The 13,233-nt window shown below is 36.0% G+C and overlaps 1 protein-coding gene across 1 annotated transcript in view; it reads left to right on the top strand.

The window, feature by feature from the left end:
• Nucleotides 1-13,233, top strand: part of Adam2 (ADAM metallopeptidase domain 2) — a 62,596-nt gene that overhangs the window by 40,069 nt on the left and 9,294 nt on the right. Inside the window, exons 15-16 of the mRNA XM_071610605.1 lie at nucleotides 4,503-4,608; nucleotides 10,533-10,716. Coding sequence (XP_071466706.1) covers nucleotides 4,503-4,608; nucleotides 10,533-10,716 — 290 coding nt within the window. The remainder of the gene's footprint in view (nucleotides 1-4,502; nucleotides 4,609-10,532; nucleotides 10,717-13,233) is intronic.

Below are 13,233 nucleotides of genomic sequence, written 5' to 3' on the forward strand. Positions count from 1 at the left end.
TACCCATGATACCTGCCTCACCTTGGGCCCAGAGTAATGAGTTGGACTGAAATCTCAGAAACTGTGAGCCCCAAATAAACTTTTCCTCTTAAGTTGTTCTTGTAAGGTATTTTGATCACAGCAATGCTAAAAATGTATCTTAAACAATTATCTTGCCTAATAGCTCAAACTAAAATTTCAGGTACTATTCTGAATAGGAGTGGTGAGAGTAGACATCTTGACTCATTCCCGATTTTAGAGGAAATGCTCTCGATTTTCCACCATTTGCTAGGATGTTGGCTTTGGGTTTGTCATAAATAGCCCCGATGATGGGGAGGTAAATTTCGTGGTTTCTTCGGTGTTTTTATTGTGAATGGATGCTGAATTTTGTCAAAAAAACTTTTTTTCCCTTCTGTTGAGATGATCTTGTGATTTTTGTCCTTAATTCTATTTGTATGTTGAATTACATTTATTGATTTATGTATACGGACTCATCTTTGCATCCCTGGAATGAAACAAACTTAAGCATGACGTATGGTCTTCTTCATATGTTTTTTAATACAATTTGCTAATATTTTATTAAGGATTTTTGCATCTATGTTCAATAGAGATATTGGTCCGTGGTTTTCTTTACTTACATATCCTTATCTGGTTTTGGTATCAAGTTGATACTGACTTTGAGGAATGAATTTGGAAGTGTTCTACCCCTTTATATTTCATGGAGTGATTTGGGGATCATTGGTTATTAGTCTTTAAAGGTCTGGTAGAATTCAGCTGAGAATCCGTCTGGTCTCGGTGTTTCCTTTGTTGGAAGGCTTTGTATTACTGCTTCAATCTCGTGGCTTGTTGTTGGTCTGTTCAGGTTTTCTATATCCTCTTGGTTCAATGTTGGTATGTCTATGTGTTTAGAAATGGATCCATTTCTTCTGGATTTTCCAATTTATTGGAATATATGTTTTCAAAATAGTCCCTAATGATCTTTCTGCATTTTTTTTGTTAGCTTAGCTAATGGTTTACCAATATTTTTTATCTTTTCAAAGAACCAACTCTTTGTAACATCGATTCTTTGTTTTGTTTTTTTATTCTCTGTTTTGTTAATTTCAGCTTTGATCTTACTTACGTCCTTCTTTGTACTTATTTTGTTTTGCTTTTGTTTTTCTAGAACCTTGAGATGCATTATTAGGTTGTTTGGGGTCTTTCTGATTTTTTTTAAATGTAGGCACTCGTAACTATAAAATTTCCTTTTAGAGCCCTCTTCATAATGACACCAAGATTCTGATATGTTCTATTTCTTGTTTTAGTCAGCTTTTTCATTGCTTTTACCTGATAAGAACAATTTTAGAGAAGGGAAATTTTATTTAGAGCTCAGTTTCTGAGATCTCTCCATAGATGACTAACTCCATTTGTCTGTGCCCGGTGGAAGGGTGTGGCAGAGGAAAAGAGCTCAAAATATGACAAAATAGAGAAAGAGACTAAGTTTGACTCACTAGGAACAAAATATAAACCCCAAAGACATGCCTCTAGCCATGTCCTATCTGCCTAAAGGTACCAACCAACCAATCCATTCAAATGGATTAACGTACTGATTAGATTAAGTCTCTCATAACCCAATCATTTCACCTCTAAAATTTCTTGCATTACTTTTAAATTTTTAAATTCTGTGATTTCTTCTATAATCCATTCATCATTTAAAGTATATTGTTCAATCTCCATGTGTTTACATAGCTTCAGTATGTTTTCTTTTTCTTTCTTTTTCTTTTTTTTAAGAGAGAGAGAGAGAGGAAGGGAGAGAGAGAATTTTTTTAATATTTATTTTTTAGTTTTCAGCGGACACAACATCCTTGTTGATATGTGGTGCTGAGGATCGAACGCGGGCCGCATGCATGCCAGGCGAGCGTGCTACCAGCCCCAGTATGTTTTCTTGCTGTTTCTAATTGCATTACGATATGATAAGATGCAAGAAGTTATTTTGATTTTTTTTATTTGCTAAGACTTGCTTATGACATAAAATGTGTTCTCTTTTGGAGAATGTTCCATGAACATCTGAGGGATAAAAATGAATTCAACTATTGTTGAGTGAAATAGCCTAGAGCTGTCTGCTATGCCCATTTCATTTATAATAAACTTTAGATCTGAAGTGTCTTTACTGATTTTATATCTGATTGGCCTACTTATTGTTGATAGAGGTATGTTGAAATCAGTTGGTATTGTTGTATTGGCGTCTAGCATTTGTTTTATATAATCAGGTGCACCCATGGTGGGGCAGAATTATTTATTACTATTTTATATATATATATATATATATATATATATTCTGGTTGGATTGTTCCTTTTACCATATGAAGTGATCGTCTTTGTCTCTTGTAATTAATTTTGGCTTGGAGTCTGCTTTGTTGAACATAAGTATGGCTACTCTTGGTTTTCTTTTAGGCTCCATTTGCATGGAATATTTTTTCCACCCTTCACTTTCAGCCTCTGGATGTCTTTGCTAAGAGGTAAGTCTCTTGAAGACAACATATAGTTGGGTCTTTTTAAAAATCCACTCTGCCAGGCAATGTCTTTTAGTTGGAGAATTTAGACCATTTACACTCATTATTATAGGGAGATGTTTACATTATTTCCTGCCTTTTTTTTAAGAAATCAGATGTTATTCTGATTTTTTTACTTTCCTCTAAATGTTACATTTTCTCCTGAGGCTTTTAAAATTCCATCCTTATCCCATATATTTGGCATTTTAATTATAATGTCACACAGAGGTTCTTTTTTGCATATTGTATGTAGATGTCCATATCATACCTGATATTATTTCACTGAAATGGCTCTCAGTGTCATTAGCCTGTATCTCAGTTACTGCCTCAATTCCAATAATTCTTATGTTGGGTCTCTTAATGTTGTCCAAGAGACTTTTAACTGAATTTTTAATCTGATTTACTGTGTCTTTCATGCTGGGGTTTCTATTTGTTTCATTTTCAGAACCCATCTCTGTTTATTGAAATTCTCTTTCAAATCCTGTGTTTTCTCTCTTAGTTCATTGATCACCTTAGCAATAAGCTTTTTTTAATTCCTTGGGATTTCATCTACTTTATTATCTGTGGATTCAACCAGTGGGGGGTTATAAACTTTTGAAGGCATCTTCTTGGCCTGTTTTCTAATGTTTTCTGAGGTCCTATATTTGTGCATGTGTTGAGGTGGATCTCTCCTCCTCTTTAATGTGAAAGTCCTTCAGTGAATAGTTATCTCTTCATGAGAAGCACTAGACTTTGGGGGTATGTTAGCTTCCACACATTTGATCAGCATAATCAAGTGATAAGTCCAACCACCACTAGCAATTTGAGAAGAGAGTAACTTCAAGTAACAGTGGTAATTTAAAAATAAGCCATATGTCAACATATGCAATAAGAGTTATTACCAAAAATCTCTGCAACTCCATTAACCAAAGAGAAAAGTGGGTTAGAAATAATATAGACTATGTGAAGAGATCAAGCATTAGTTACAGTATGCCAAGTTGAATTAGAAGAAAGATTAAAAGGGACACAGAAGATAAAATGAGAGAAAAATGGATAAAGGAGTGGAAGAGGACGGACATGGAAGAAAAAGGAGAAGAGCTATCATAAAAGGATTCAAATAATGACAAAATACATCAAATTAGAACTCTGGTGAAATGCAAATTGTGGAAAGACATTGGGGAGCAGTTTACATGAAGCAGTTAATGTAATAACTGTCTTACAGATACTCAATTTTCTTCTTGCTGAGGTTTCTGAACTGGAGATCTTTCTTGGATTTCGACTTGAGAATCTCCCAACTATGAAGAAGTCTGTCTGACACAAATATATTGCTGTTTGTTTACAGCTCTTACCCAGACTGGCCAAATTTGCTAGGGAGTCTAGATGTTCAGCTCCATCCCCTCCTTATCTGGCAGCCCCTGTTGGTAGAGCGTTGTTTGATTCCGTGCAGACTTCACAATTCAAATGGCTTTGCTATTGTGAAGGTGAGAAGTGTTATGGTCTGGAAAATGTTCCTATGACTCCAGGATGTTAAAATTTGTTAAGGTTTATTTTATGTCTCAAATATGGTCTACCTTAATGTTTTATACACTTTTCAATAGGGTGTGTATTCTGTGATTATAACTTTTAGTGTTTAATAAAATGAAGGTCTATTAGGTCAAGTTAGGTGATATTAGTTTTCAAACATTTTATACCTCTGCCTTCTTGTTTATACAAATTACTGAAAGAGAAATGTTGAAGTCTTCAGTTAAAACTGTAGACTTTTCTCTTTTCAAATTATCACTTTTTGCTTCAAGTATTCGAAGATCTGCTATGATATGTAAGTGCATATACATTCAGGAATATTATGCTACTTATAAAATTAATTATATAATGTCACTTTGTAATGTCCCTGAAATATCGCTTGCCAGTTATCCTTTGTTTATATTATATATTGTTTAATATAAATATAGCAAGTCCAGCTTTTTAACACAATATTAAAGTTAAAAATATACTTAGAATAAATTCACTCTTTTTCAGGGTCAATATTTGCTTCTGAAGACTGTTACAACGAACTTAACTCTAAGACTGACATTTCTGGGAACTGTGGTATAACTGATGATGGATACAAAGCATGTGAAGCTAAGTACGCTTTAGGAAACCCTAACAGAGAACCTCTATAGCCTTGTATTTGAAAATGTCACCAATTAAGTTTATATATAAACAAAGTATCATCTACCCATGAAGTAAGACCATGTTTCATGAAATGATACATGTCGTAGATGCAGAAATACACAACATTTCTCTTCCTCATCCAAATCATCCCCGATGTTTTTATCATCAAGGGTTTTGTTTACACAAAGGTACATTAATTGCTCATCAGTAATTATTTTTTTTTTGTTTTGCATGCCATCTCCTTAATTTTACAAGGAATGATGATCCTGATAGGGTTGAAATGAAAATACATGAATTTTTTACTATCTAGAAAGCATAGTGCTGAAGAACAGACGTACATTCTATCACCAGACTTCTTGACTTTACATCCTAATTTCATTGTTGACCTCTTTGCGTGACCTCAGGCACCAACAGCACAAAAAAAAAATTCCATATCCCCTTTGATGAGATTTATCAGTAGTTAACATTTTACTAATTTGTTTTATCTTCCTGTTTTTATAAGTCTTCTCTGTCCATAATTTGTATGTACCACTTGAGTGGAAGTTGGAGATTGTGCTTCATGACCCCTAAATCAATCAGCCTGTCTTTCCTGTGAATAAATTCTATTGTAGCTATAAAAGATGAATCATATTAAAATTTCATTCATTTTTTAAACCTTTTCCTTAGAACTATTTTCCTTTGCTCAGGAATGAATGCAAAATCAGGTATTTGCATCTATTCAGAATGTACTTTCAGGCTTCATTAATCTGGAACATTTCTTCTCCTTTCATTTGTTTCTTCTCCTTAGGTGTTTGCTTTTCTTAAATACTATAGGCCATTTATTTTGTAGAATTTTTCTCTTAATTTGAATTTGTTTGATATTTTTCAAAATTATATTTGTTTGCATTTTGATCTTTTTACAACACAAGTAATGCTGTACCCTCGAATGTACAATTTTTTTTTTACAAGTGCATACAATTTTCTTTCAGAATTGGAAATTGCATGTTAAATTGTTTGGTTGAGTTATTTTTTTAAGTCTCCCAATTGTGATGTTCTAATTTTTCCCATTGTAGTTAACATAATTTGAGAGGGAGTCGTGTTGAGACTGTAGGCATATTCTTTGATCCACCTGTTTTCAAATTCATTGATGAATTTTTAACTCAATTTTTTTATTTTGCTTTGTACAGATACAAATGTACTGCAGGAAAAAGCAGTCCACTTCTCTGTTTAAATTTGTGCCTTTCCTTATCTATGTACTCATTAATATCCATTCTGAATCAGTAATTATTATTTATTCAATGGAATACATTACCATTCAAAAATATTTTCAATATTTTTGTACCAATAGTAATGTATTTTGAAATTTTTTTCTCGAATCATCTCAGTTTGACTCATGAGAACCTCTTTCAGTTGATCACTGTATCTACCAAAAGTCTACATGATTCTTTTAGAACTTCCAAATTTTTCTAGCACACACAAGAACAGATGCTGGGGCTCCTGTTCCACCTCTCCTTCCCAGGCTCTGCACACAGCTGTTTGTCCAAGGAACCAAGTTCCTTTTAATAGAGGACAGCACCTGTGCACATCTTCTAATTCTGTCCCCTGATTATTCAAGTTAAGAAAATTGAATGTGCTTGCATGAATTTTTTAAAAAGTCTTATCTACAAAATACCTTGTTACACAGTTCCTGTCTTAAGGCTCAAATTTCATGCAATCCTTTCCTTTCTAGTCATGTGCCAGTGTGTTCAAAGTGTAAGTGTGTGTTTGAGCATGTGTGAACATGCACATGCTGTATGTTGCAAACAATTCCGCCTTACTGCAATGCCTTCCAGCCAAAGACCACCAGGAGCACAACTGGAGTTAAATTGCATCCATCACACACTGTAGCACAGACGCACAAGATGGGAAACTGTGAGCACCTTGGCTTCAGAGTTTTATAGACTCACACTGTCAGATTTGTGCTTGTGTCGGGTGGTTTATAGGAGGGTGTCAGGAAGTGAATCTTTGCTCTAAAATGGATGTTTCCAAGAAGTGGAGGTAATTCCATGATCGTATGCCTCTTGTTTGCGTCTCCTCTCTGTATGTTCAGACATGACCTGTGGAGGATGCTTGTCTTTCTTGATCTTCCATGGTCACAGGGTGACTTTGCTTAACGTTGGTGTTCTCTGGGACCACCTGTGTTCAGCGGGGAGACACCAGGAGTGCAGGACAGCTTTTGTGTGCTCTAAGGTCCTGCTGATAACATCTGGCCTTTGCCTGAAAACTAGGGGCTGCTTTGATCATTGTCCCTTCCCTCCATGGGCCAAAGACAAAAAATTCAGGTCACAGCAAATTGCTCTGAGATATCCAGGTTTCCAGGATGGCTGAACTGCTGCTAATTAGGAGGTCATCTTCTCTATTTCTTTACTTATTCATTCATTTATTTTTGTGGTGCTGGGGATTGAGCCCAGGGACTCATGTAACCTAGGCAAGCACTCCACCACTGAGCTACTTCCCCAACCCAGTTTAGGGGATCATTAAGACAACTTGGGGATTGGGGTTGCGGCTCAGTGGTAGAGTGCTTGCCTGGCATGTCTGAGGCACTGGGTTTGATTCTCAGCACCACATTAAGTAAGTAAATAAATAAAATAAAGATATTGTGTCCAACTGTAACTAAAAATGTGTTAAAAAAAAAAAGACAACCTGGGTGGCTTGATGCCAAACAGAATACATGGGCCAAACCAAAATGATATGGCATAGCAAGGTGCTCACATTAATCCCTAGAACATAATACCCTAAATGATACATGTCATTTATATATACATATATAGACATCCCTAGTATGTCAAAAGATATTTTAATTCCTTAATGTAACTTTAATCCTCAAAATTTTCATTTTAAAATAATTCTCTTGAAACAGATGCTATACGCAATGCTTAGCAAATTTTTGGCAGCTGAAATAAATTCAACTGATGTATTTAAAGAGAGCCATTGCTTCCCATTTTTAATTGTGTAAAGTCTAGCTTTCTATCTAAAATGTACACACTTCTAGATTCCATCCTGCAACATATTATCTATGTGCCTCACAAAAGAAAACTTTGAACCTTACCTTTTTTGTCCCTAACTGCACTGGGACTGATAATACTGTTCCTTCCCTTCTTTACATGACTCTTTAAAGAATCTGATTTTCCTGTTGAACACATGCAACACGACTAAATGTTTTATCCTCATGAAGTTGGTATCACAGGTTTGGACTTCATACCATTACTTTGCATCTTTCTATTCTTAAGTAACTGTAGATTCACAGTTGTAGAAATCACGGCAGGGGTGATGGAGAGGATCCCTGTAACTTTCAGCTCGCTTCCACGTGGCAACATCTGCCGTGACATAAAAATCTGCAGTACAAGATCAAAATCAGGAAATTGAACATTGGCAAATTCGTGCCATTTATTCAGGTTTCATCTGTTTTACGGAAATTCATAGTGAGGGATGAGGAAAGGTCCATGAATCATCATCTTAGGACTGTTGAATTTTCCCAGTAATGAATTTAGAATGTCTCTTAATTTATTTTAGTCTTTGAATTTTTTTTTCTTTCTGCTAGTTTACTAGAATCTGTGTGCAAGGGGCCTCTTCCTTTTGCTAAATACATCCCTAAATACTGTGTTTTCAAGGCTATCATGAACACAATAGTTTTCTAAATTTAATTTTCACATTGTTGCTGATCTGTAAATGTCATAACAAAATTATAAATGATGGTTTTTATTACTTTTTAAACTTTTTTATTTGTTCTTTTTAGATGTACATTAGAGTATATTTTGACATGGAGTATAACTTGTTCTAATTAGGATCCCATTCTTGCGATTGTACGTGATGTGGAGTTGCACTGGTTGTGTACTCACATATGAACATAGGAAAGTGATGTCCCATTTATTCTACTGTCTTTCCCATTTCCCTCCCCTGTACCTTCCCCCCATTCCCCTTTGTCTAATCCAATGAAGAACCTCTATACTTCCCCTCCCTTGTTATGGTTTAGCATCCACATATCAGAGAGAATATTCAGCCTTTGGTTTTGGGGGACTGGTTTATTTCACTTATCATGACAGTCTCCAGTTCCATCCATTTACCAACAAATGCCATAATTTCATTCTTCTTTATGGCTAATATTACATTGTGTATATATACCACATTTTCTTTATCCATTCATCTGTTGAAGGGCACCTAGATTGGTTCCATAGTTTAGCTATTGTGAATTAAGCTGCTATGAACATTGAAGTGGCCATGTCACTTTAGTAGGCTCCCCAGGAATCGCAGCGAGAATGGAATCCCCGCACGAGAACTCCAAAGTAGTGGGTGCCTGAGGCGGACAGCAGGGGTCTATATACAATTGAATACACAGCTTAACTTAACCATCATCATCTCAATGGCTCGCTGGTGTCACCTCTCAACCACTCCCTTCTGGCAAAATGCCATGCGTCATCCCGAGGCTGTGGCCCTCAACATCTCCCCCCTTCTGTTTAATTAAATAATAATAATGTGACTTAGGGACCAGGCCTGTCTTAGGTTGTCCACTACTACATATGGTCCTTACCCATCATCAGATGAGCTGACCTCAAGGCGTCAGCCTCCTGTCTTAGGTTGGTACCATTACAATTGGATCTTACCCATCATTGACTACCGGTCCAGCATACTTGTGGATAGGCCTTTGCACCAGTGGGGGGGGGGGTGAGGTTCTTTGCCTCACCTCTGTTGGCCCCCAAAATACCAGTGGGGGGTGTGAGTCCTTTGGGTATACACCAAGGAGTGAGATAACTGGGTCAAATGGTGGTTCCATTCCTAGTCTCTGAGGAATCTCCACACTGCTTTCCAGAATGGTTGCACCAATTTTCAGTCCCACCAGCAATGTATAAGTGTACCTTTCCCCCACATCCTTGCCAACATTTATTGTTACTTGTATTCTTGATAATTGCCATTTTGAGTAGAGTGAAATGGAATTTCAGTGTAGTTATAACTTGCCTTTCTCTCATTGCTAGAGATGTTGAACATCTTTTCATGTATTTGTTGACCATTTGTATTTCTTCTTCTGTGAGTACCCATTCAGTCCCTTTACCTAACAAATGATGTTTTATATTGATCTTTTTTATTAGAGCTTTATGATTATATATAGTATTTGGGTTCATCCCAACAAACTCACACAGGCATGGAAATTGATTTCAGTTCAAGATCCCCCCTTTTCCCTCCCCCTTTTCCCTCCCCCTTGCCCCCACCTTTTCCCCTCCCGTTTTCCCCTCCCTTCCTCCATCTCCTTTCCCCTTTTCCTCCCACTCTACTAGACTTTCTTTGGCTCCTTTATATTAATCTTGATCTTTGGCATTGTGTGACCTTCCTGAACTTTTTTCTTCTGTGTGTGAGTTTCTTAGTCTTTATGTCTCGTATCATATCATATGCAAGTCAGTTTCTAAGTACATATTATTTTCCAACAGCTATGCCTTCAGTTTCTTTCTAACTTGATTGCACTTTCTAGATCTCCATTAAAATGTTCAATTTTAAGTGGAAAAAGAGAATATGCTTGCTCCTTCCTGATTTTATGCGGAAATATTCAGCCTCTCACTCTTAAGTTTATCGTTAGCTACAGAGATTTTACAGATACTCTTCCTTCATTCCTTATTCGGTTGAGGAAGTTTCCTTCTAGTTCTGGCTTATTGAGAGCTTTCAGTTTTGCATTGAGGTTTTGTTTTTTCAAATGCTTCTTATTCCGTATTATTAAAATGAATTCATGTTTTTAGTGGTTTTTTTTTGGGGGGGGAGGGGGTCGAAATTAATTGTTGCCTGCATCCTTTTGCAGATTTTGAATTTTTATTTAAATCTATTCACTTTGGAAATGCCATTCAAATATTTCTCTATTAAAATTAATGTTTTTCATTTGTGGGTAAATTCTAGGGATCGGAAATGTGGAAAATTAATATGTAAATATGGAGGTAGTCATATCCTTCAATTGAAAGATGCCACTGCCATTTATGCCAACATAACTGGAGACATCTGTGTTTCTTTGGAATATAACAAGGGTCATGCAGAAATAAAGAACATGTGGGTAAAAGATGGAACTGTTTGTGGTGCAAAAAAGGTTGGTGTTCTTTTCTTCCTAACTTCCTAATATTTTTTATTACATGATAAACAGTATTTTTCCTCAGAATTTAAGTGTGCAATCAAAATAGAAATTTAGAAAATAAAAAAAAAATACTGCAATCTGTCACCATGCATAGATGATATTACTATAATATTTCACCAATGATTTTATACTTTTCTTACGGATGCTGCACATATGCACTGAATTAAGAATCACACTGTTCATTCACTGTATTTTATCAAATTATCTCATGTTTTTAAAAATTTTTTAGTTGCAGATGGACACAATACTTTTATTTAGTTGTTTTTTTTTTTAATGTGGTGCTAAGGATCGAACCCAGTACCTCACGCAAGCTAGGCAAATGCTCTACCACTGAGCCACAACCCCAGCCCCAAATTATCTCATATTATCCAGAGTACTTCAAGTGTCATAAACTATCTTCTGATATCATTGATTTTAAATAGTTGTTTAAATAATATATGTCCATTAAGATAATGAAAATAAAGAATTCATAAAGCAAACAAGTTACATATCTGAAATACAATCATGCTTTCCATTTTCATGAGCCTTCCTCCATTTCTATATACATATATATAGATATAGACTATTTCTCTAGTATATCTTTGTATTTTCATAAAATATTCCATTGTTTTATCTGCTTTTGATATTTTATCACTCAACATTATTAAACACATGAGCTCTGTGTCAACATTTCTTGTCTTCCAAGATTTTCCCATTTTGTGAAATATTGAATACTTGTATGCATACACATAGGTACAGAAGATTGTTCAAGTTCAAATTAGTCTCATGTGTAAACTTGAAATCATAAAGCCAGAATATAGTAAACCACTTGTTGAAGAACAGAGGGAAAGCCAAGATATACTTGGGAGCTGAAAGATATTTTTTGTGAGTAAACAGTAAGAAAAAGAAAATGATTTTCCACATTTTGGTTGTCAGCAAGAATAAGTGAAATCTAAGAATTTTTTCACATATTAATTGTCATTATGAATGTATACATATTTAAAATAGATCTTTTTTTCATTTAGTTAAGGAAATATATTCCATACAAATAGTTCTATTACAACCTAACTTTGCTAAATATTTGCTCAGAAAATTGGAAAGGAGAAAAAGTATACAAAAGGAAAAATTGTAACACCAAGTGCTTGCACAAAAACTAGATCATCTTTAAGACTTTGTACTACCTTTGCTTTCATGGAATTTACTTTGCAAAAACACCGAATTAAAACCCATGGCTATCTTTAGTTGTAAATTATTTCTAGGCTACATGAGTGAGGAAGAGCAAAAATGTCATGTATCTGCTATTGGTTAGTGGATGATGATCAAGCCAGCTACTCTTTGAGTACTTTGACAATTTTAATGTGTTCATTGTTTTTGGAATAGCTCATATGCGAATGTTCATTTGGATTTGAATGAATACATTATCATGAGAAATTTTTAAATTCCTCTTGTCAGCAAAGAAAGGGTAAGAGATTTGGGTACTAGTGAATAAGTGTAAAAATTTTGAACATTACCACTTCCTTTGTAGCTATTCCTAAAAGGAATGTAACCAAGAGATGTGTAGTTAAAGGATCTGAAACTTCACAAACAAAGTATAAGCACAAACCATGACAGGAAAACAGGGAAAGGAGAAGGGAAGGGCCAGAGATCATAAGGACACAGGGAAGATCCGTAGAGAAGGATGAGAGCGAGGGAGGAGGAAGGACTGGAAAGAGGGAGGATAGGAGGAATCCATTTTTAAAAACCATGCTATGTGCAGATGTCGATATACCACGGGGAATTTCACCTTTATGTGCACGTGGAAAGCACCAATCAAAAATCAATAAATAGATGAGTGAAAGAAGGACCAGCGGAGGAAGGAGAATGGGAGGAGGGAGGAGGGCAGGGAAAAAAGGGGCGATGCCAACTGGGACGCGAAATCAAATGCCACGCGTGTTCGACTTTGTCAGGATCCACCCGACGACTCTGCTTATCTATAAGGCTCTAATAAACATATTTCTTGAGGCAGACCAGGGTGGGAAATATCCATACATGAATCAAAGGGGACAAGTGGAGAAGTCAGAGAGGAATAGAATGGGAACAAGAAAGCCCCCACACTTGCTGTCTTATGATATGGCACCCACTCTGGCTGACTGACCCCACCAGGGGCCCCATGAGGAACATGACATTGCCCCTGGCAAGTTAATGACAAGTAAGACCACCTCAACACTTTGGGATTTTTTTTTTTTTTACCCACCCTCAACTTAGAAATTTAACAGCTGAAGAATGTGAAACTATCTTTAAAATTGGTGCAACATGATTTTTTTATTTGCCTCTAAAAATTATCATCAAGGAGGGGAAACATGGGGATGTAGTCAAGTTCAGTGGCAGAGCACTTGCCTAGATGCGCGCGGGCCTGGGTTCAGTCCTCAGCCCCGGAAAGAGTGACTGGTGTCAGATTCCTAACGGGAAAGCATTTGTGCACTCATGTAAAAGAACAAAGCCAGAAGATGTAGG

The sequence above is a fragment of the Marmota flaviventris genome, chromosome 3 (genome assembly GCF_047511675.1).
Source record: "Marmota flaviventris isolate mMarFla1 chromosome 3, mMarFla1.hap1, whole genome shotgun sequence".
NCBI classification, from domain to species: domain Eukaryota; kingdom Metazoa; phylum Chordata; class Mammalia; order Rodentia; family Sciuridae; genus Marmota; species Marmota flaviventris.